The sequence below is a fragment of the Pleuronectes platessa genome, chromosome 10 (assembly GCF_947347685.1).
Source record: "Pleuronectes platessa chromosome 10, fPlePla1.1, whole genome shotgun sequence".
NCBI classification, from domain to species: domain Eukaryota; kingdom Metazoa; phylum Chordata; class Actinopteri; order Pleuronectiformes; family Pleuronectidae; genus Pleuronectes; species Pleuronectes platessa.
In genome coordinates this window covers 6,839,463-6,865,346 of record NC_070635.1, presented here as the reverse complement: position 1 = coordinate 6,865,346, position 25,884 = coordinate 6,839,463, and the positions used below count along the sequence as shown (strand labels likewise).

The 25,884-nt window shown below is 44.8% G+C and overlaps 1 protein-coding gene across 1 annotated transcript in view; it reads right to left on the bottom strand.

Annotated features, from left to right (window-relative positions):
* Nucleotides 1-4,741: 4,741 nt before the first annotated feature.
* The window catches only part of fhl3a (four and a half LIM domains 3a), a 28,161-nt gene continuing 7,018 nt past the window's right edge, over nt 4,742-25,884 (bottom strand). Inside the window, exons 2-6 of the mRNA XM_053432696.1 lie at nt 10,685-10,858; nt 8,812-8,986; nt 5,631-5,800; nt 5,317-5,503; nt 4,742-5,046 (exon numbers count right to left, since the gene is read on the bottom strand). Coding sequence (XP_053288671.1) covers nt 4,895-5,046; nt 5,317-5,503; nt 5,631-5,800; nt 8,812-8,986; nt 10,685-10,840 — 840 coding nt within the window. The 5' untranslated portion in view covers nt 10,841-10,858 and the 3' untranslated portion in view covers nt 4,742-4,894. The remainder of the gene's footprint in view (nt 5,047-5,316; nt 5,504-5,630; nt 5,801-8,811; nt 8,987-10,684; nt 10,859-25,884) is intronic.

Here is a 25,884-nt window from a genome sequence, read left to right as displayed (position 1 = left end):
TTTTTGTTGCTTTATCCTGAGATGAGTTTTTGTCCTTTAACTGTAATTTTGTCTCTTTTGATTTGTACATGTTGTTGTTACTTGTGAGATGTGGGACCAGTATTTTGTGTTTGACACCTGAACACCTTTTATTGATTCTGCCTCCGACACGCTTTAACGGCTCTTCTCATGTTCCCAGGATTTAACATGGGACAGGAAACAATTCAAAGAAAAGCCTGGTCACCTCACAGAGTATTAGTACTGTGTGTCTGTACCTGCCTTCTACTGCACCTCTGTGTAAGTCTCAGAGTCGGGAAGAGACAGAAAAACAAGATTTGCCTCTTACATTTCTGACTTTTATTTGATGAAACTCGACTTCCCACCTCTGGAGGTCGATTTTGTCGATTTGTCCACAGCTGCACCTCGAAATTCTCCATTTGAATACGAGCAACAGACCTTGCTCTGCCCGGCCCGAGATGCTCCATCTAATTGGCGTCTCTCTAGTAAATCTGAGCAGAAACACATGGATTGAGTTTGCATTAATCCATAAATTCAATCAGAACTTGCATGACATGAATTAAACAGATTTTATTTTGTTGTATCATTTCGGGAGGAAATCTGATTTGTGTTTGTATAATAGGATAGAAGCTAGAAAACAGTTTCAGGGTCACAACAGGCTGCAGTGAGTGGAGTCACACATAAAATACTGCACTGGTCATGGCACTCTACTAATACTATTAATACTTTAAACTAGTTTTTAACAGAAAATAACTTTTCTGTTTATGTCAAAACCTTCTTTCTTTCTGATGTACACATTTTTTACTTGCTTGAATCTTCATGTGCCACTGCACTTTACTTTATAACATCTCATACAAACCACTACAGTGAAAGATGTTTATAATGTACATACTTTGCACTTTTAAATATTTAGACCGTAAAGGTAACAACATCTGTTTGATCATGACAGGAGCTCATATTCAAGCTCTTTCAATGGGAGCCCATAGAGTAAATCCTTCAATAGATCCATACACAGCCTTTTTGATAATGGAACTATTTCCTCACAAAAAGAAGGTCTGTTAAACTGACTGGACCTTCGTAGACAAACATTTTAATCACATCTCATGTACTTTAGTGTCTGAGGATAAACGTTCTCTGATAACTTGTGTCGGGCTGAGAGCAGAGATCTTGGAGTGATAGAGAAAAGTTGGGACCCGAGCCTGTTTTTAATATGATTCTAACAGCCTCTGTCGTCTGCTGATACTGAACCAACTCTTGGCTGCTGCTCATCGGTCAGCTGTAATCTGACTTCCTGAACAATGTGACGCAGGATTGCTGTTAAGATCGGAGAAATGTTAACTTGGAATTTAAGTGACTTGACCTTAAACCAAAGATACTGTGACAGGTTTAAGGAACAATGACAATATACATTCACTCTACACAACAGAACACAAATATGGCGACGCCTGCGAGCTAGTTCTGGCAGACAACTCGAGCTGCGCCAATCATATTACATACATCATGTGACATACCTCAATCTCCACAACCATCTATAATACACACCCTCCTTATCAGGTGGTCTATTAAACCAGAGAGACATTGCTACCTGTTGCTTCAAACCCTCCACCACCCCAGCATCCACCTGTAGGCTCCAACTGGGGGTTACAAGTATTTGCTCATCACTCCCATCATTCCTGTGTAATCATATGGGGGAGTGATTAAGTTGGAGCCTAGACGCCAAACACTAAATCTGTTGTAATAAATATATTACATGATCGAACGTGAGTTGTCTGACTGAAGTGAAGTAAAGGACCGTCATAGCACTAATTGGCAAATGTTTTGATTTAATAACCTCCACTAAGGCCCCAAACCATTTTCAAATCCACAGAATCCAGATTTCCATTTGAGTCTTCACCAAAGTTCTTATATATCAGCGTACGAAAAATGCCGGATTTTCAACACCCGATCTTGCAGTGCTAAAAAAATGAAAGTGGATCCACCCCCTGATCCAGATCCACACCAAAATTTGAAGGCTTCTCTCCTGATTCACACCACATCCTTCCACCAGGTTCCGTGCTGATCCGTCCTGTAGTTTATGAGCAGTGAAAACAAACCTGTCTTATTATTAGCTTCCTTCAGCAAAGTCCCACTTTGTGATTCAGGCCGAAAAGACGAAAGTTCAACAGAGCAGCTCAGTTTCAAATAAAGATAAATATACAGAGCTGTGCAGGTTTCTCTGTTCGGGTGAAGTTCTAAATGACAGGACTGGCAGACGGCCTCACGCGACAGAACAACCCGTCGTGTTCCGACTCTAAATACAAGGCCCGCTGTTTGTTTTTGCACGGTGGATGTTTCGGTGAAGCGTCTGTGAGGGAGTGAACTGGGCTCAGTTACTGGGTGCACACTCCCAGCCTGGATTCTGGTTGACTGGGTGGTGAAGTGGGTCAAAGAGGGAGAAACGGGAAGAGAAGGAGTCCTGACTGGAGGGCAGCTACAACATTCATATCAGCAAACAGCACAACCCCCCCCCCCCCCCCCCCCCCCCCACCACATACACACACACACACACACACACAAACACACACTAGTAACAGCTGTCAGAGTGTATCTTGATCTCAGAGTGTGTGTGTGTGTGTGTAGCATGAGATCCATCGAGCTGCCTCCCTCCGACTCGTCCTGCGAGCTGTCACCCCCCCGTCAACTCCTCACTATAAATCCAAAGGGAGACCCCCCCCCCCCCCCACACACACACTTCCCCTATCCCCAGTGAAAGTGCCATGGAGCAACTCCAGATGTGAACATCCTCCCTCCTCTCTCTCTCACTCTTTCTCCCACACTCTTCTCTCTCCCACTTCCACCACCAGTCAACCCCCACCTTCCTCCCTCCCTCCCTCCCTCCCTCTCTCTCTCCCTCCCTCCCTCCCTCCCCCATGCAGCTACAAGTTTTCCATTTCCTTTTTTGGTGAAAAAATCTGAATCGGAGGCGGGGAGGAGGAGGACATTTCACCAGAGCAGAGGGAGAGTGGATCTGGCCGTGTGTGTGTGTGTGTGTGTGTGTGTGTTTCATCAAGGCGATCAAACAGTCGACTCAGCATAAACAACAGTGTATGAATACACATTCAGCCCCCCTTCTTCACACATACACACACACACACACACACACACACACACATCACCTTATGATATGATTTACATTATGGGGACTTGCTTTTATAATGGGACTTTGTGTGTTTGTGTGTCTAAACAGACACACAAACACAAACGCACACACACAGATATGTGCTCATTCCCTTTTCCTCTGTTGCACGTGTACAAAAAGATGTTAAACCCACTGACACACACTTTTTTTACTCTTTTACATGGTTTCTTTCTCCAACACTTTCTCATACTTGCATGCCCTTCCCGTGCAGGATTTACACGCACACACGCACACACAGACAGACAGACAGACACACACACACACACGCACACACACACACAGATCTTTCCTCGAAAGACTGTTTGAACGCACCAGATGGGTTTCCTCTGGTTTAGACAGTAAACACAAGTCCACAGAAAGCTATGAGCTCATAAACCAGTAATGGATACTTCACTTTAACCACAGAGTATAAAAAAAAGTGCTCAGCAAAGATCAGTCGTTGTAAATGTATTTAATAAGACTTCACAAATAAGACCATAGCATTTAGTCGTTTGAATAATCAGTTTAGGTTCATACTGCTTTTGCCTCGATGGCTTAGTTTTCATTTTTTTTTATCTTAATCTTCGCCAACTCTGACTCACCAGCATCAAAGCTGAAATAATGACATACTTTTTTTTAATATTTTGTTTTTTATACATACATGTTAAAAACTAACAATGAAAAACAAAACACCAACAGTGTTAACAGTAACACAATAATTGCTGTATCAGATGAAGACACGCAATACACAACCGTAATGCATTTTCAGTTCAGCTTCTTTTTGGGGTAATAAACGCTGGCTCTTTGAGCAAAGGTGATAAAACAAAAAGAGATTTGTTACAACAAATGAAATATGATGAAACGTTATGTAAAATAAGTGTCATTGAAAAGTTCCACAAGCAGATACATAACATTAGAGGGGGTTTTGTGTGTCTCGTGCCATGTCCTTGAATTGTGTTGTTTATGTGCACGTAACATGTTGGCAAGAGACAATCCAATCCAAAGTGCAAATGACTCCATTGATCACAACTGTCTCACTGTTTTATTACTTTCTGACACATTCTTAAATTGGTCTAACAACAGTGTCACACCTCCTTCTATGTCATTATCTACAGTAACTCGTTCAAGACGCACAAAGCCAGGCGCACAATTCTCAAAAAAGATACAAATAAAAAAAGCAACATTCAAAATGCATAAAACTGCAGTTATAAGAGCATTAAAACAGTAACTACAACATAGTTAGAAAATACAGAGTGTTAGGTTTTGAATTCGGTTCTGGATCAGTGTTCGGTGTCTTCTCTTCAGAGCCTGACCTCTACCTGAAGTGGTGAAACATTTATATGAAATATGAAGGGATCGGGTGTTTTTATTTGCAAAGTGTCTAGCACTTTGAATTTTTCTTTGGCTTGATAAGTCGTAACATGTAAGCCATGTTATTTTTAAGGCACAGCATAAAGTTGGTCGCACAAAATAATTATGTTTTTGGTTAGAGAGGAAATCGATGGTGTTCACTGCAGAAACACTGCAGCAGCAACACACAGGGTTTCACACACCAGCTCCTGGTTGGAACTGGTTCCACTGGATCCAGACGGGACGGTGAGGGGGCTGACGTCTTTGTATAAAACAACCTGAGAGGCAGCATTAGTCAGCCTGTGTTACCTTCCTCGGTAATGACCTAGGGGTTCTTGAAATGCTGTGACAGAAGGACGAAAGGAGGGAGTACACTGTGAGTGGGCTGCTCTATAGGTTGGTGTTACATTCGCGGCAGAGGATCCTCTCGCCGTCGGGGAAGAAGCCGGCGCCCACCAGAGTCACCGAGCACTGGGAGCAGGAGAAACACGGCTGGTGCCACTGGCGATCCTCGAATGAGATGTACTTTCCTCCCCCGAAGCCTGGGACAGAAAAACAGTGGAATAGATTAAAATCTATATCAAGGCATGTGGGGTTACGTTTAATAATAGGTTTAATATTCTTCAGTTTGCTGGAATTCAGCTGTAAAAAAATGTGTGCATCATCATTTAACTGCTTAAAAGTTTCCTCTGCAAATGTGAAATCCTGAATATTCTGACTGAGGCCCCCCAGGGGAGATTCCAACATGAGGCTGCTGATCTTTATGGTATTTATCAGAGTTCTTTGCACATGATCCCATGAGGTGGTCTTGCCTGTGATGGGTTTGCTGCAGGCCTCGCACTTCTTGGCGTACAGGCTGCCGAAGCACTTGAGGCAGTAAGGGCTGTCGTCTCGGGAGGTGAAGTGTTGACCCGCCAGCTGCGTCTTACAGCTGGTGCACACGAAACACTCCTTGTGCCACGGCTCCTCCCGATAGGTCACACCCCCTTTAGCCAGGGTCTGAAAAAAAAGACACGGGTCAGAGGTCAGGTGACGATCACTTCAGGGATAATGCTCGTCTCTCTTTCATGGTTTCTCTAACTTGGTTTCTGAGGGGATTGAACTGTCAGCTGAGAGCCGCGCTGACCTTTTTACAGCGCGTGCAGCGAGGAGCGAACTTGTCCTCGTAGCAGGAGACACAGTAGTGCTCCTCCTTGTCGGGGATGAAGGACTTGGAGCCGATCGGCTGCTCGCAGCTGTGACAGGTGAAGCAGCCCTCGTGCCACGTGGAGCCGCCGTACTCCAACTTCCTGGTGCCTGGCAGAGAGAAAGGGAGATGACAGGTGTTAACAGTGACCGTAACCTTTGACCACCATCTTTGTTTTTGCAAAGTCGACATAGCAGGAGAAAGGGGAGGAGCCTGACTGAGAGCTGAAGGACACTAAACTCCCATCTGCACTTAAGATGCATTTATTTGTCCCAAACACATGCACAGACATGCAAAGGCACACTCATGCAGGTAGGGAAATTTAATCTCTGCTTTTGACCCATCTGGTGCAGGACACACAGAGCAGTGAGCGACCATGTAAGGCGCTCGGGGAGCAGATGTTGGGGGAGTAAGGTGCCTTGCTCAGGGGCACTAGACAGGGTAGGGAGACTCTTGGATTTTTGGACAGATCAATCCAGGTTCGTCTTTTGTTGTCTCTCCGTGGAGTCGAACCAGAGACGAACCAGAGACCTTCTCTGCCCATAGTCCAAGTCCACCCGACGGATGGTACCAGCTGTCAATCACACTGTATCCACATCCCGATGCCTACTGTGCTTTATCATCTATTTACTATAAATGAAACAATCATTTACTAAATTAACTTTACAGAGAATTTGTGTAATTTTGAGCCACGAGCAGAATCCCCCCCCCCCTGCTGGTCATTGGAGAGAATACAAGTGACAGGCACTTCTGAATAAGCTTTACTTTTCGGGGCCTGGAGTCAAAGTCTCTTTTTATATCTATTATCTGACTCGAGTCAAAGTGATCTTGACATTAGAACTTTCCAAAATCGAATAAGTACCAACTAATATCTAATAAGTTCATACTTGAGTCTGAGAGAATTTGAAGAAACTCCCTCGAGATATCACGTTGACAGAATTAGGACGGACTGAAAAGAGCAGAATGACCTTTAACTGTTTATTGTGAAATTTTTTTATCGTCCTTCACAAAACCATTTTTATATTTTTTGCTGGTAACTTTACTGAACTATGAAACTCATGTACTGAACCACAGGCTCCCAAAGCTTCTTTCCCACTGCAGGAAACTGGCGGCAGTCCTTACAAGACAATCCATCTCCTACCCCTCCGCTGTTGAGCTCTTTATTGGATTGGTTGGTTTATTCTATGGTGACGCAGTGGTTTGCGAGGGGGCTGACATTTTGTACTTTGTGCTGTCTGCAGATTGCTAATGTTTCAGCGCTCCAGGCCGTGTGCTGCGGTGTCTCTAATCAAAAACACAGAAATCCCCTTCAGAAGCATTCCAGGTTCTAAGCTCACAGGAAATGCACGGGCTCAACGGCGACCGATTAGCATGAACAAGATGAACTCCAAAAACAAACGACTTCTAATTACTAAGAGGAGTTTCACAAGAGGAAGTCTCTTCACTGAAAACAGACTTTGCAAACAATGGAAGTTCAGTTCTCCCCAGTTTTCATTTTACTTTTCTATACTATCTATAGAAAGTGAGCGACACAGGAAGATGATCATTATCTGAAGAACAATACAACGTGTGCACGACAGTTTGATCTGATGGAGCTTTGGAACCAAGCAGCTTTCGAGGAATCTGTTTACATGACTTTACTGTTAGGTTCTTTAAACCCTCTTCAGCCCCAGTTATTTAACGAGCTTTAAGTGTGTGTGTGTGTGTGTGTGTGTGTGTGTGTGTGTGTGTGTGTGTGTGTGTTTTCTATGATGGAAATGATAGAACGGTGAATTCAGATGTGAACTTTTTATGTTTCGAGGAAAGTTCTTGCTATTCAGAAATGCAACACAACTGGATCTCAGTCTTCCTGGGTTCATCTATATACGATTCCTGTCGGGCCCAATGTCAAAATGTCCTGAAATCTGGGTTTGGGCATTTTCTGGACTTCTGCCTTTCACATGCGAACAATGCAGCAGGAGGTTGTTGGGGTCTGAAGTGTCCGGAACATTCAGGCGAGGAAGGAGCACCTCAGCAGGTCATGCAGGAGGCAGGACATGACGTGTAAACTCCTCTGTGGACAGGGCAGTGTTTTCATTTACAGCATATTAACAACGGCATCAATGCTTATCGTCAAACAGCTCCAAATCTTTTTCAGCATCTTCTACATGTGTTTTCACTCTTTTTCATCCTGAGATATTTTGTATTCTTCCCGTTTCGCGTCCATCGCATGTTAGAAACATCATCAACACGTCCAGTCACTTGTTGACAATCTATCTACTTCTACTACAACTATCTACAGTAGAAATAAAGATGGACTTCATGCACGCTGGATTCAAGTCAAGCAGATTGGAAAAGACTCGGTCACATTCAGCCCTGCTGCTCCATCGTGGACCCTCGTCTTCCTCACTTCTCCTCCAATTTTCTTTCTAAAAACCTCTTTCCTCACTTTATCTTCTCGATCTGTTACTCTATACTTTCCCTCTGTCCCTGCTTCATGGAGTTTGCCATGTCATCATTTTCCAAATCATTAACCTTTCTATCTCGAATGTTTATTTTGTATCGTACATGGAAAATGTAACGTGAGACAAAAAGACTGATGCTTAGTGGGTCAAGTTAAGTTACATGTCAAGTTCACTTTTGTTACAAGACACTCACTGTTTCATTTAATCAAATTTTTAATCTGCTGCCATTTTATAAGAACCATACTTCTCAAACCTCAACTGAAAAATGATTCTTTAGTAAAAAAGGACATTTAATTATGAAAAAAAAAAGTAAAAAAGTAATTCAGAACAATTGAAACTAGAAGGCAGTGCACATATCTGATCGAGTGTATAGTACATGCATTGAGATTAGATATATATCCTGATCATTATCCACATATGCACCAAATTTGACCAATTCATGGATAATTGTTGGCTTCACAAACAAGATTATTTCCCACAAATATTTTGACATTATTTCCAGAGAAATCCATAAAAATTATAAAAACGCCTCGTCTTGAATCCGCTCTACAAGTGAATGGGTTCTTCTTCAGCTCCTTCCACAAAGCTTCAAGAAAAATCAGTTAAGTCATTTTTACACAATCCTGCTAAAAGTCACACAACCTGTGAGGAGGTACAGACCCCTGTCTCCTTCCTACCTGGCATCACGATCTTGTCGCAGGCCACACACTTGGAGGAGAACTCGTTACAGTAGCAGTCGTTGCAGAGTAGGGCGTCGTCCTGGCTGGTGAACGGCTCGTCCGCCAAAGAGCGGTCGCAGCGGAAGCAGCGGAAGCAGTGCTCGTGATAGTGTCGGTCCTCATAGAAGAGCTCCTGGCAGCAGAACGCAAAGAGAAACACTCGAGGTTACTTCATACAATTATAAATACATTGCTGAAATGCAATCACCTTAATTGTGTGTACTCAAAAATATTCATCTTTGCGTTTGGAAGTTTCAATGTGTAGGATTTACTGGAAGGTATCCTTGGAATTACATATTGAACACCCCTATGTCCAGGTCAAGGTGTGCAGGAGAACCTACAGGAGAACCTACAGGAGAACCTACAGGGGCCTCAGGTTACATACAACATGAAAAGCCCTGTTCGGATTCGAGTGATGTGTGAAGGGCTCATTGTAAAGTGATAAAAACACACAGATATTAAATTTTCAGGCGATATTACACTAATGGAAAAAAAATGTTTGTCAGTAAATAGCCCCAAGTCCTATATACCCAGTGGCCATTTAAGGCTTCAGACCTCAGTCATCTAGAGCCTCGGTTCCCAAACTGGGGTACATGTACCCCAAGGGGTACGCAAAGTGGTTCAGGGGGTACGTGGGGAGAACATTTTATCTGCGTTTTCAAAGTGAAAAAGCCCATTACATTTTCAAACTGAGCTATAAATAATCGTGCAATATTAAATAGTCTGAATAGCCAACTTGCATTGCCAAAAATACCCATATTCAGCAAAATAATTACACTGCCAAAAAAAGTTACAGGTAGGTTAGTGACCGTTAGTCAAAACTAGGGATGGGCATAATTAATCGACAATCGATTAATTGATCCTTAAGAATTTCGTAGATGACATTATTTTGTCATCTACGATTATTATAAGTCCTGAAATCCCTGACAATTTCAAAGTTTCAAGTGTTATATGCTGTATACGTGCGTCGGGGGGGGGGGGGGGGGGGGGGGGGTACGTAGCTGGAGATTGAATGTCTGAAGGGGTACGAGACTGTAAAAAGTTTGGGAACCACTGATCTAGAGGAAGCAAACACAGGAAGAACTTATCCAACCAACCAGGGAGTAATGGAACTGTCCTGGGTCAAACTGACCAGTGTAAAGTGAACACACACTCACAGTCAGTATGTGGCTGCCTGCACGTATTGTACTTATGTCCATGCTTCTGTTTAAAAAAACATTTCACAAGGATGGGAGTGAAGTGAATGTCTAGGGGAGAGCGAGCCAAGAAAAGTCCCGGCTCCTCCGCTGGCCTGGAGGATGTTGACGACTCACAGGCCACATTAGCAAAGTAAACTTCCACGCACCTCGTTCTGTAAACTCAAACAAGTCACATATTTCAGACTTAAATCATCCACTCGGTGTTTGTGTTTTCCATTAAGCGAAGATTGAATTTTAACTTGATTGAGGGGGGGGAGATGGAGACGTTCCCTCATGCAGCATTTTTACAGTCTAGCCCGTTGGCTTATGTGGACTTAGTGGAAATTGCCTCTGTAATTGTGAGTTAAATTAGCCTTTACTGTGTCTTGCCACACAGAATATATAGACACGGCTCATTTGCCTTGAATTACGCATCATTAACATGACATAACTCCTGCTGTAGCTCCCGGAGGCCACATCGAGACATGATAGAAGAAATGACGTGAAGCTAGTATAGTTCTTCGAAACACTGAGGGGATATGTGGAATTCCAATTAATTTATGTGAAACTCTGCACGAAACTCTTTCTTCACAGTGTTATTGTGCAACAGACCGCTGATTGCATGTCTGATCACGCTATAAGAGATTCCTTACCCTTGCATCATGGGCGATCAGCTCCTTGCACTCGTCACACGTGTTGGAGAACAGGCTGTCGTAGCAGGGGATGCAGTACGGGCTGTCATCGGACTGGATGTACTTGCGGCCGTACAGGGACTCTTTGCAGTTGACGCAGTCGAAACGGTCGGCCATTGTAGATTCTCTGCAGGTCTAGAACACACAAGGAAGACAGCGACATTTTAAAAAAACAATCGGAAATCAAACAATGAAAAAACAGAGGCGAGGAGGCAGAACGTAGAAGAGGAGGGAGAGCCTTGAGAAATGATCCAGTCACCTTTCTCCAGTGTGGCAGTTCACTATAGACTCTCACCGCCAATATTTATGTTGTAAATATTTTTTTGGCTTGTACCGGCGGAGAAGATGAGCTCAAACAAAACACCCAGTGCGAGTGGGAGCAAGTGGAAAAATGAGAGAAAGACAGGAGAGAAAGAGAGAGCGAGAGAGAGAGATTCCTGAGAGTGAGTGCAGAATGCCTGTTAACTTTTTTTACTGGTGTGTGATGAAAGTGCGGGTGGACGCAGAGGGAGGCGATAAGAGGGCGAGCTGTCACTTTATTCTCCTGCACTAACAAACCCAACTCTTTTTTCCTGTCGCCTTCAACCGCTCGGAATCTGCAGACGTGAGATTTGGGGCAACGGAAAAAAAAAAGAAAAAGCGAGAGAGTTCCATCACGTGAGGTCCACACACACAACGCACGCACCTGTAAATATTTATGAGGCATGAATGTGTTTGTGAGTAAAGCGTGAAGCACGGACTGATGCCGAAACCCCGGGAAGTATTTGTGTACTGGTGTTTGTGAACGTGACTCAGTAACAAGTGGCCTCCCTCGCTTCGTGAAGGAGTGTTCCCGTTAAAGAACGTGGAGCAATAATCACCTCTTATATAATAATCAAATTTACACAATCGACACACACACACACACAATCCACGTTGCAAGAGCACAAGCGGAATGTGTAAGCACGAGGGGCAGACACGCACACACACTCCTGCACAAACGCACAAACGTGACACAGAAAAAGGATCGAGGAGTAAAAGCCAAATCTGTCATGAAGGAAAACTCCGTCCCCGACTCTCGAGTTTCATCCGACTCAGCCCTTTTTTCTTTTTTTGCGAGACACAAGCTCTTAATGAGTCGGGGGTGAGAAAGTTCAGCACCGTCTCCCCCCAAACCGGAGAGTGCTCTCACAGCCCCCCCCCCCCCCCACACACCTTCAAAAACTTAAAGACATCAATTTAAAACTGTACATGCCCGGACAGCCGTGTGTGTATACACTGGCTTGCATCACTGCCCTGCCATAACTCTCCAGCTAATGACTGAATGGATACATCTTAAGTATCGGATGTCAAATATTATCGTATCCATCTGGGGGCTTGTGGCAAACTATCAGAACAAGCAGCCGCAGGTTGACCTGTGTGCGATCTCGGTGCTGAACGCGCAAGTCTAAGTCGATTTCTGCACATTTGACACTCCGTCCATCAGAGACTTCCAGTGACGTTCGCCATGAGCCCACATTAACCGCGGCGTGGAGATTAGATCAGCTAAGTGTACAGCTGAGAACGAGCACAGTGACCTTAATGTTATCTGCAGTGCCAGGCAGGTATGTGCTGCTCCCGGTTGCCAGGTGAGGGAACGAGACGGGGCATGACTCACGGAGCCGGGAAAGGCAGCGCTATGACGTCCGACGTCAGCTTTCATTTCCAAGGCACACCGGGCTGCTGTTCATTACCCTCCCACGGCTCATTTGTGTAATCCACATATCCAGTTTTACTGAGAGGCTGTAGAGAGTAGATCATGAAAGGTATAAAGGAATAAAGTACAGTGCGAGCTCCGACAGGATGATGAATATCTGACCGCAGATGTCGGACTTGTCTAAATCCCTGTACCTGGTATGGATCACCCAGTGTTTCCTGGATGCCTCACGTCCCTGCCATTAAAGCCCCATGCAGCCTTGGCTGGTTCTCCTCTCTACAAGTGTTTAATGGTCTCCAGTGACGTGTGGGTCTGAGCTAGAATAACTCGTTTGATTGCAGTCAGGTAAAGGCTCCGTGCACCCGAGAGGATTTTTTTTAAATCTTGACAGACCACACACACAATGATGCATTTAACAGCTTTTTAGTACTCATTTTAAATACACACCAGATGATTCAGTCAAGACGCTGGACCACACACTTGTTAGTGTGGTTTCAGCGCGGTGATTGGGACTTAGGTCATCAAGCGTGACTTTAGAGGGAAACTAAACGGTGACGGACTGTAATCGTCAGCTGGTTGTACTTTTGTGTTGTGTTTGGAGCTGAAAAACAAAATGAACAAAAGAAAAAGAGAGCTGTAGATGAAGTCATGGCTGAGAAGATAGAACATGGCTTATAGATTTTGCAACATGAGCTGGAGGAGAGTTGGAAATAAAGGTTAATTGTTGGTCTAGTAATGGGGCTGTAGGTATAGGCTAGAAACAAGTGATCATTAGAAATGTAGTAATATTTACATTCTCTGACCTTCTACTGGAGAGGGAATCATAATTTGTGACTTTTGAGCTCATCGTCATTGGCTATTTCAAAAATTGGGATTAAAAAACCGGGAGTCTCTGTTTCAGATAGTAAAACTAAGATAATATCTGTGATCACCTCTCGCAGGAGGATCCTTTGGGCAGATAATCTGTTCAGACTATTGTCAGCAGCGGTGAATGAGAAACAAAATCAACCCAATTATCCTCTAGTGTGCAGTGAACTCTTCAAACCCTGATACATGAATACAAATTACTTTAACAATCACACAAAGGGCTCGACTTCCAGGTCTTGGGGTTTACATTTCACAGAGATTCACTCTGAGTATCAGTTTGTTGAGCGGCCAACGCAGAGCCTGGAATGAACTCTAGATGATACAGGCTCTCACAGAGAGGAGCATGACGTCAGTGCACCGACCCCTGGGGGGACGGACTAAGACATGACTGCTCGCAGACACCGCTGACCCAAAACCCACCAGAGGAAAAAGACTTGGATCATCTGGATGATCACAGTGAACTCTGGTCCCGAGGCCAGTTCTCACAGGGCTTTGTATCTACTACTGTACACGTCCACTTCTCACCAAAGGTCCAGCTCCTTCTTGTCCAGGACCCAGTGACTCAGAACCCCAGTCCGGGTTAATAATGTTCCCAAATACCAAAGCTGTGACTGACTGAACTCAGCCCCCTGAGAAAACAGTGGGCTTCAAGGAAATCACCACTTACTCCACACAGCGCAATCGTCCAAATGTATTACACAGAGTTTAATTATGGTACTGCAGCACAAAGTAGGGATCGTTGTTTAATATTGGAAACAGTGGATTCATTCTCTTTAAAGCACCACAGGGAGTTCACATGATAGACTACAATATATATATATATATATATATATATATATATATATATATCACATGCAGCTATATGGGTCAGTGTGAGTGACTCTGCAGAAATTCATCTGTTCAAACCAAAGTATATCTCTAAACCAGATGTAAGTCCATGAGCTTCACAGAGCATGTTCATGGTTCTCAGAGGATGAACCCTTTTCACTCCCCTTGCAGCTCTATCATCTCAACAAACTTTTTCCACTTTCACTAAAGAAATTTCAAAATCTAAATTGCCTTAAAAGTACAAAACCCTTCCTGCTGGGGCGTTCTGTGATTCCTCTCATTCCAACCTTTCGCCAAAACGCTGCAAATATAATCAATCAATTTGGCTTTGGCCGACGCTCACAAGGAAATCAAGATTTACTGAGGCTGTTGCCACAAAGAAGTAAAAATTTTAGATTGTCCAAGAGCTCAATCCATCCATTAACTGTAGTTTATCCTCTGAGGGTCACAGGGGGGAGCTGGAGCCAACCTCATTGGACCAGAAGCGGGTTAAACCCTGCACAGGTTGCCAGCAGGCCAACATTGGCCTATGAACAATATGGAGTCTCCTGAAAACCTCACCCCAGTATAAAAGTCTTTGGACTGTGGGAGGAAGCTGGAGTACCGGGAGAAAACCTGCGGTAACGCAGAAAGAACATCTTCACACAAACTCCAACAGAAACATCCCGGCCAATCAGGAGAGACTTTGCTAACCACTGCCGCTCTAAAGAAGAACTAAAGATGAATGAAAACCAAACTCCTCCATGTGTTACTCATTCCGTACAACTCGTAAACAACATGGGATGTGAAGAACCTTTTAACTTCATGAGACTTGTCGATAACAGAGGAATGCCAGGGCTGCACAGGAGGGTGGGGTTCAGGGCCGGCTGTGAGGCACCACTGAGCCTCTGACCAATGCAAACAAGCCGACTGTATGCTGTTGCTGGGGGACATAGTCCTGGTTGCTCGCAGATACCCTGTCCAGTGCAGTCCCACGGGCAGGTCTGTTAATCCCCCAGCCCAAACTTTGCTTAGGCTCTGTTTGATTCCGACTGAGCAGTCCACAGAAACCTTCCTGGTACAAGATGGCAGCTCTTCCCCTTCTTCCCTCTCGTCAGTTGAGAGAATCTGCTTGTAAAATATCTGTTATTACTGAGACTAAACAGAGCACTTGACATGTAACATTAGCAGAGGGGAGAGTTCATCTTGACAAATGTCAGAAGAGGGGTCCTGGACAAGCAAAAAGACATGTGACACGTCTGTGTGCAGTCCAACACACAAACTGTGCAACCAGACAGACAATGCATTATATGCAGTTGTGCCCACATGTTTTAAGTAAATGTACAGATATCCCTAACTCTCCTACAGAGAATTCTAACATTAAACCTGTGATTTGAAACACTTTACATCTCTTTGACCACTCAAACTACTTTACTGTACAAGTCACATTCACCCTTCTGTTTGATTCACAGATCATTTTCACACTGTCATCAGGGGCAGTTTAGGGTTCATTGTTTTGCCCAAGGTCCTTGGACTGCAGGAGACAGGGATCGGCCTAATTTCTGGTAAGTGGCCGACCCGTTCTACCTCATGGACACCTGGTAAATCTCTTCTACAAAGTGAATCGATTCAGAATAACTTATTTTGTTCCCAAAAGGTAAACAGAACACATAGTATACTTGTTTCAGGATTAAGCACAAAGTATGAGTACTGTGACTTTAAAACACAAAATACACATCTTCTGTGTACACTATTGTAGGACTCCATATCTCCAACATACAGAAGTCAATAGTGGAAGTGGTGCAACTGTATCCAGCCTGATAACAAAACACGACTGGTGGCTGAACACTGTCCCGATCTGGAGAGGCAGATGATTTTAAGAGGGTTCAGTTTATCGAGAAAATGGGAAACTGTACAAAAGCTGTCACTATGTTGTTGTAGGTCTTCTAAAAAGAAAAACAGAGAGAGAGAGAGAGAGAGAAAGCAAAGAGAGGAACTGCTCTCTTTATTAGGCCTGTGTTTAAAAGGTGCACTGTGACATGTGTACTTTTATGTCCAAGTGGATACTTCAACAAGTGTGGATTTTACTGTTAAGAGTCAGGTCGTATTTACTTAAAAAAGTAGCCGCTAAAAAAGCCTCTCGATCACCTTCAACAAACTGGATTTTTTGGCAGCAAACAGACTAACACAACCGAAGGAAGGAGTGTTCTGTCCCCTGCAAGCACACAGGACTGTTTCCCTTCAGGTCCCAGAGAGAGGGATGTAGGAGCAGAGAAGGAAATCAAACACAACAATGGGATGAGACAAAGCAACAAAAACAAAACAGCGACATTTAGCTGTAAATGAACGCTGGAGCACGACCTTAGACCGAAACCAATCTCAAACGTGAACCTATAGTAAAGCACGTCTTAGATCAAATTAGAGGAAAAGTGAAACGGCTGCTTTTGGATAAACACATATCATCACATTTCTCTCTGTCTGGTGCATGGACATCTTCCAGACACAGTAAAGCTCCTTGGCCGGGCTTGGGACGGGGAAAAAAGTACAGCACAGGACACTAAAGTATATCATTTGAGGGCCCGGTTGAGCCTATCGAAAATAAAGTACAATGTCCAAAACACACTTGAGACCAAAATCATTTGTGTCTCAGTCCAGTGGCCACTTGAAAGGAGCATGATGGAGATCTCGTCTGATCTTATTTTATTCCAACCATGCAAGACTTTCCATTTGGTGACTAATGCAAAAAGGAACAAGGCATGAATTGCAAGAGTCTTGTTCTAATGCCTCAGAACATTTCTGTTTATGACACAGTGTCAGATGTTTCATATTCATGTTTCTCTTCAAGTCACAGGCGACTGAGGTCACGTCCTTTGTGAAAAGCTTCCAGATCCACATATTCTCTGAGACTAATCACTCTGAGAGCTAAATCCCATCAACATGACTAATTGTTTTCATGGACTAAAAGTGGTTGAAACCATTCTGGTTGCAATAAAACAACACAGGGGCTTGACCCTGGAATCTATTTGCTGTGTGTTAGTCAGACGCTGGGTGCGCTGCTGTTACCGGCTTTCGCTGGATCAGATAAATGAAGTCCAGTAATCGTGAGGACACACATGAGGCGATGAATCTTATCACAGGATGAGGAGGAAATTGCTCATGAAGCAGAGATAATGGCACGACTCGTTCACAAGCAGTTGTGCCTATTTAGACAAGCTTCAAGTTATGTTGACACAAAAAACATTTCAATTCTAATGTTAACAACAACTCCTGTTTACTTGCGGTTGGTAAACAATCTAGTACAATACATTTCTATCACAATTAAATCCTGGTATTCAGCTTGGTTGCGAGACTGATTCTAAACCAGTGAACCACAAGTGCTATCGTAAGAATGATGTCTGAGGGTTTGAGCAATCTGCCGTCACCACAGTTTACACAACGGGGTCTCCATTCAGCCTCTGTTCAGATGCTGTTTGTAAACAACCAGTGGCTCTTACATGAGTGCTGTCATTTTTCTATCTCCCCCCCTGTCTTCCATCAGAGGAGACGCCGGGCCCACCCACGTTCTCGGGACACGACGGGAGCGTTTACACAGGAAGCCGCTTCCACCGCCTCGCTTTGAAGAGCGAGTTGTGGCACGGTGGGTGGGGGGGGTTGTCGTGGGGGCACCTGAGAGCGCTCCTCTGTGGGAGCCGGGGTCAGACGCGAGGATTCAGCGGAGGCTGCAGGACCAGACACTGCAGCGCTAACCTGTTATTGTCCCTGAGCATTTAAACACCAGCTGGTGTGGAGTGGGAGGCGACACTGGGCTCAAATCAAAGCCGGCATCATAAACACAAAGCAGGGAAATGACTACCTGCCGCGGCAAATGTCCCCACGGCCTTTGTAATTTGTCCCTTTTTGGCAACTTTAACGACCGTGCAAGTGTGGGTATATGACTTGATGTCTTTTAATATTAGCCTTTGAATGTGTTGTGTGGTTCACAACTGTGGCATTAGAGGAAAGGCTAAGCTGGCCTGAAAGACGTGTGCGTCAAACCTCCTGGACTCAATTATTAAAAGAGGATTTTACAGTCGTTTCTGTGTACAACAGATAAACAGAGGCCCAGCACGTCTCCCGCTGACGTGTGTGGCTTTCTGCTCGAATCATAAATTTGTTATAATCTTGACACGGACTTGGCTCAGTGGGACGTGAGGACGTGCCGGCGGTGGAAGACGCCATATATGCACGGAACTGTCCTCTGTCCCCGTCTCCAGCCCAGTGCTGCACAGAACTCCACCGACACCAAACAATAACATCGCAATTACTCCAAATCACACGGTGCCGTCCCCAGCCGCCACGGGGGAAAGATCGGAATGAATGTGCATTTATTTTTATATCCCTCTGTGCGGACGGTCGGAGGAACTACATTTTTGGCCTACATTTGTCTTCCTTTGAAGCAAAAAAACACGCTGCCATACATTAGTGCTTCACATCTGGTTTGCATCGGGGAAACTATGCAGTCAACTCCTGTGTGCCAGTGGAGGTTTTGGAGAGTCACTGCCTGGAGAACGCTCGAAAGGGTTGTCTGTTTTTTTTTTCTTCCTCTCTGTGCTGGTATTTGCCGGTAAGTGTGTAGATGGCAGAGGGACGACTGGAGCGAGAGTGAGTGAGGAAAGAGAAAAGCAAATCTAGAACCAGAGCATGAAAAAAAAGATCTGGACAGTCTGCTGGCTGAGCTCCGGGTCCACTTTAAGCTGGTAAACAGTGTGATGAGACCAGAGGAAGTCAGGAATGCAGAAACAATGGAGTTAAAACACCAATAATCAAGATTTAAAGCTGATGCCTGCCAAACAGAAAAAAGTAACGTCACATGAGATAAGCATTTATAGCTAAAAACAAATCAAGGAAAGGTGCTGAGAGATCTCGGGGGAGCAGTTGCCTTACTGTTGCGGCGGCTACTTGTTTTAGAATAAATAAGTTGAGAAGGATTGTCTCTCCATTTGAGACACAGTGTATATTATTCCTCTTTGGACAAACAGTGATTAATCCCCGGGACCCCTGTACTCCAGAGTTTCCCAGGGCAGAGTCGTGCCCAAAAATGGTTCTCTTAGTCACTGTCCTGATGTCTTCACATCCTCCCTGTCATCCCCGGCCCTGTGATCCCAGGGATAGGGCTTCCCTTTGAAATCCGAAGCCGGCCCTGTGCAGTAGAGAGCCGTCTCCGATGTGACACCTGTTTTGTTGAGCTCAGGACTGTGGACCTGTGCATTGTGTTTGAGTAAATCTGTTTAATTTCATCAGTTGTACCACAGCCCATGTCTCTATCTGAATCCAAACAGGATCGGGGGGGGGATGGGGAGACTCTCACTTCCAAGCAGTGGAGGAGGACGTTGCTTCCACGACACAAACCTCCAGAGGGAAATCCAAAAAAAAGCCCCAGTGTTGTTTATCTTCAGCGGGAAACAGAAATTTAATCTTTAAACACAACAAATGTTCTCACAAGTCACCACAATGGAAAATCTACAACTTGGACCGCTCCTATAAATAAAACAAACTGCTCTAAGGGGGAGTTAGGGGCGAGTTCATCCACCTTTGATTCAGACAGGTCCTAATGTGAAATTCAGGTGCATGCCTCCGAGCTGCTGCTGCCGAGTCCAGGACCGTGAAATCTGATCACAGAGGATTCTGAGAATGCTTTGACGTTGTTGTCCCCGCTTGCTGACATGATAGAAGATTGGTCATGCTCTACTTTTTCTCGTCTTGCTGCTTCAGCTGTAGAACTGAAGCCTGCAGCCTTGTGGCCTTGATACTCAGCCAGATTACTGTCAGTTGTCTTTATCAGTTGCTGCGTCAGTGGAAAATGGAGAATTTCACTGACATTTAATGGAGTATACTCTAAACAGGGGCATTCACAGTTTTCACACCTACCTCGTTTGGTCCGGATCTTCTACTCTCCCTGATTTTCTGTTTAGTCAGAGTCTAAATTACAGGTGTGCCTCGGACAACAACAACATTATGTGGTCAGGGAAGTTGAGAAAGCAGTAAACAACAGAAGAAGTGGAAGCGACCCGCCGGATGGCTTGGAGGCCTCTGATGATGTGTTTTCATTTTTTGACAATCAAACTGAGTTGTTTTTTTCTATGCACTTTTTCTTTTTGAAATTTGCGAATGCAATGATTGTCAACACAATGACGTCTACAAACCAAGACTACAGATCAAATGTAAACAATGATACAAAGACACAAACTGTAGTTTAGACCATAATCTGGATTTAAAATCTAAAGTGTCACTCAGTCAAAGAAAATACTCCAACTCCGCCCTGTTAGCTCAGCGGATTACCTTTGCACTTCCAATGCAAACTAAAGGAGCCTGATTACAATATGATCCGACACTAGATTTAATTCAATTTAAAGTCCACCAGACAAACATGCGCTGACCATTGCAAAGAGGAGAAGAGCTGCATCATCATTTTGACCTAAATGACCACTGATTTATGTACCAGCTCCGTGGCTGTTTTGAAACGCACAGGTATTGAATACCGAGACTAACTGAGAACCAAAGAAAAACAAAGACAGTGGCTCCTACAGACCCCTGGTCAGTCCCAGGTGGTCTCCTCGTGTTGCAGAGTCAGCACAAGTAGCCTGGACATCAAGGAGCAGGGCTAAAGTTTCACAGACTGCACACTCAGCAACCTAAGCCACACACACACACTACTGCACAGTGCACACCCACAACTGTAAGCGATTATTTAGAACTAATTTGGACTTGTGGCTCGTGGCAGCGGTGATGGCACCTGACCCTGAGGTTAATGCCCAGACGAGAGGGCGTTATCTCCTCCTTAAACATACGTCCCAAAATCCCAAGGCATGAATATTCCGCCTGTTGTCATGAGCAGGTGGATGAACCCAATCCCCGCGTGCAGAGGACCTTCATGGGTGTTATACATTACGAGCAGCGAGGAACAATCCACATTTTTAACAACAGCTGCACAAATTATCTCCAACAAACCGCAACAGAGCAACACAAAAAAAAGCTCACCTCTCTCCCTCTTTGACTCTGTAGCCCGGAGAAAACGGGTTCATATGGAGAAAAAATATAACATTGGCTCAGAGGAGCAAAGGGGAGGTGGCCCTGCCAAATGTGAAAATGACTTGGAAGTCATTTCCAGTATATGCAGCCATTTTTCCCCGTCTCAGGCACATTTCTATGGTGACGTGTAAACAGTGCCCTCATTCCCCGGCGCCGTAAACCTCCTGGCAGTGACGTGCAGCTCTCGTTTCATCCTGCAGGGCGGTGACTGAAGGCACAACCCAGCGTTTTATTGGGGATGCTGCGGCAGTGTTAAAAATTGATGTGTGGTGCCATAAAGAAATATTGAACCCATCAGGAAAAAACTGATATCATATTAGTACGTCCTAAACTTAGATCACGTCCACGTTTTTAGACTTCCCGACTATATTTAGAGCGGAGCCTGCTCTGCACATGTAGAAGATCAGGTCAAGCTAACTACACAGTGTGTTACAGTTAAATGCATCCTGTCTTGTGTTTATTGTAATTCACAGCAGTGTCAAAAAATCCCACAGCATCTAAAAATAGATGTGATAATGATTGGTTGACCTGTGAATCATCCCCGTGCACCGTTTTCCTGTCGTAAAAAACATAATGTCTTCTTCCTTTGCTCTGGTATTTGGAGCGAGAGCCAAACGTGGGTTCATTTCCTCCTGGGCAATGAACCCATTCACCAATGTGGAGTTTATAACCAGTCAGTGTGGAACCCGTGCTGTGCTTCTTCCTGTTACCTCAACCAGGGACAATCTCTGGGACTCCTCAGAAAGGACGGACACACACATCTCCAAACACACCGATGCAATGAGAAACAGAAGTATTATGTCTAAACACACTAACGCACTCTTGCATGAGGACAAAGCCACAGAGGCGCAGACCCACCTGCAGCCGTGTGCACGCGCAGACACACACCTACCGTATCATGCATGCACACAGGCGCACATGTGAACACACAAGGCTGAGGGCAGATAGAGAGATCAAACAAAAAAAATAAACACAGCAGCCAAACTGGGGGACAATGGCCGACTTGTGCAGGAAGAGCAGACACAGCAAGCAGCTGCATACACACTGCAGCGGTTTGTTTAGGTCCCTATGTGGGGACTTCCCGTCGGGTGTAATTAATTAATGTTTACAATCCCCGGGCTTCTCTGCTCGCACAAATGAAGCCGATAAGATCAAACAATCTGACATATATAGGAAATGAGTTCCAAACAAAGTGGCAAGATCTTGGTAATAAGAATCCAAACACATCAAATAAGACAATTAATTTAAACCAGACGTACAAACTAGGGCCGAGCGCTGCCAAGCCAACCTCCTGAGTCCGAAGATGGAAGCTTGACTTGTTCAAACAATGATGTCATCATTACTAGAGACGACTGGAGAGAGATTTCGACTGCAGCAGATCATTAAAAAACTATTTCCATCCAGTCACGCTTGAGATGCTGTAAATTTTTCCTGATAATTCTGCACAATGACTGCGAAGAAGAAGTAGCCTGACTCTGCAGGAATACTCCCCTGACCCACTTTTTATGATCCCAGACCGGGACCACCTCATTTGTGTCTTTGTGTTTGTGCTGTAGCTTTGACCTCCAGATAGATGAGGAGTGAATCACATGTGCCGGAAAACCAAACGCCACAAATTGCCACGAAAATCAGGAAGTGCCTATGCGAGTGGTACACAAGCGGAGGGGAGTGACCTACGGGTCATTCACCCCCCCTCACTGTACTGCAGGGAGAACGTCCCGGCTCTGAAATGCAGCACGCCGGCCGTGTGGCTGGAATGAGCTCGCTTCAAAAGGTTTCCATAAATCACTCCGCCATGCACCTAAAACTGCCTCCAACCGCATTCATTCATTAACTCAGCCCAGCCTCCCCCATCCAGGCTGAGTTCACACCTTCTGACATTTCTTTTTTTATATTTATGGTTTGAGTTTTTGCCTCCAAACACAGACCTGTGATAGAATTTGATCGCGCAGAGTCCGACCGTTCAGCAAATCAGATTCAACCGGCAGAGGACCAGGAGAGCAGCAGTGGTAGGTGTAAACATGTTCTCAGCTAAAACTGATTAGTCAATGCATCAGAACAAGCAATACTCCTGCTGGTAGACAGTGGGTCTCAGTGGGTTTATCTGATGTTCAAATAAGTCGGGAGAAGAGCTGCAAGTTCAGAAATCCTATAAACAAGTTCCTCGACTTTGCCAGGAGAGACCTGCAATCCGTCAGGTCCTTATCTCCCGGCGTCACACACTGGAATCTCTTTATCACGCAGCCATGCAAAACTCCATTCATCTTCTCCACCTAATTCATTATGGGTGATAAAATGCAAAGTCCCAGCCGCTGTTGTTAAATTGAGAGAGACGACGTGAAAACAGGTGCTTTGGTAAACACTGATAGCGTGGTTGAATTATGTTGCTTCCCAAGCAGACCTGCCTATCGCTCCGGATCTATTAACCGCGACTCTCCTGCGACTCTCGTTCGACCTCGTCTGCTTTTATCCTGCTCTTCTTTTCCGTACAGGGTTATTCTAGGGTTCCAGGGATGTGGGAATTGTACTCAACACAAAGCAGACACACAAACGGAGAGAAAGGTTGAAGGCCCTAAAGCTCCCCTCAAGGCTTTCGGCCTCTTCATCGATCAAGTGAAGTGTAAATTGATGTCACACGTCCTGTAAATTAACAGGACATATGGCTCATCCTTTATTACTGGATGACCAGAGTCCAACTTCACCAGTAGATGAAGGTTAAAAGCTACACAGCACAAAGCTGACGCACAACGCTGTGCAGAGGCACCGCAACACTCTCCTGACTGATCACCACAAGCACGACTATGACCATAATCCATCATTACACACGACTGCTAATACTATAGGACAGGTTTTATTCCATTCTCTCCTCGGTAACCATTAAACCTTACACAGTTTCCACTCACCAGTGTTGAGAAAGCGTGCAACGGGATGAGGGATGGGGGTTTTGGAAAGGGGGGGGGGTTGAATACTTCCACGGTGAAGTCATGGGGCTTGTGTCATTGGCCCTCCGCTGTGCTTTGCTCACCGTCTGGCCCCCATTTTACCCATTGATCTCATTCCCATTGCCAAAACTGGATGTGGTTCCGTTTGAAGTCGACTGTTTAGGCCCATTAAAGCATCGGCAGAATTGCAAACGTATGGTGGACCTCAGGACGAGTAAAGAGAGAAAAAACAACTCAGTGATGCTGGTCAGACTATTGAGAGGAATGGAGTTAACACAATATGAACTCTTTAGTCGTGTCCAGTGAGGTGTAAAAATCGATGGCCCTATTTAGAACTAGCGTTAATAAGCTGCTTGCCTCCAAGGTGTGAGATTTGGTTTTGTTTCGATATGGAAATCTGAGTTCTCTTTCCCTCCTGAGATCACAGACATGACCAGTTCTGATTGTGTTTGAAACTGAAAGTCGATCTAAAAATCGTTTCAATGTTCTCTCTGTATCTCAGCTGCCTGTTCAAACTACTCGTGCATTTGCGTCAACAACGATTTGGCACCCACGTGTAAATTGGACGGCGGAGATGTGCTACATTTTCAATTTGCTGCTGCTAATGGGAGCAGGCACCATCCAGCACCATTTGGCTGAATGCCTGTGACACATATACGCTTCATCAAGCTGCCAGTGGTAATGTGGGGTCTGTATCTGCCCCATCATTCCTCCACCCTCAGAGAGATTACGTCATTTCTGCAGAGAGAACCAAGACAAAGCTGTGTGTGAACTGAAAGTCGACTCCTGACAGAGAACGGACTGCCTGATGTCCGGGTGTTTCTTTTAGTGAAGGCCGGATGAAAGAAAGAGGCTTCCATTAACACAAAACCAAGGCTTGAGCTACCATTGATGACTGATGCGTCCAGACATTGGCTTAAACCACAACAGGGGAAAAAGCAACAACAACTTTAACGCAGCTCTCTAGTTAAAGACCTGAGGATGTTCAGGAGGTCGTTGATAATGCTTCACTTAACGTTTCATTGTTTATCGGGTTCATGCAGCTAAACGCATGCAAACTCTCAGGTACCGAGACGTAGCATTGTTTTAGTTTTTTTGTCCCCAGCTCAACTGGAGGTCTGTGAATCATTTGCTGATTGTGTTTAATGTAAATGCTCTGAAACTCCCTCTGGAAGGAGTTACGTCCGATTTACCACAAACATCCTGAGCTCGATATGATGTCAAGCTGTCAAACAAAGCCGTCCTTCACTGCTGTGCTCTCACTTCACAAACAACTTTAATTACACAAGGTGAAAAAGAGCTGACGACGGATGCTTCGGGGGGAGTCACGGCATGTTCTCTCTCTTGTGTACATTTGTTGTGGTAAGGTTAAATCCTTGTTGGAATTTCTGCGTACTGATGCACACTTTTTCCGAGATGGAAAGCCGGTACACCCTGAATAAACGATACACAGCAGTGACTTGCATTTATCGTCGATTACGGCTTTCTGTGGCAGCCCGTTGACAGATGTGGCCCACGGGCAATAGTGGTGCACCCAGGCCACTCCTCTCTCCATCTCATCCTTTCATTCCTTCTCTTAACTCTCCTCGCCAAGAAATCCAGTTAGCTGTGATACTCATCTTGGCTGAAAATTACCCTGATCTTCTCATCGAGGAGCTGACGACCTTTTATAGCCACACCATTTATGGCTTTTCCAAGGCCCCATATGAGACGAGGGCCGGTCAGGATCCCATGAAGGTGAGACAAGACAGAGAGGCAGGGGAGGCCAAGAAATGTGCTGCTCCCATCCAGTGCAACTTTGA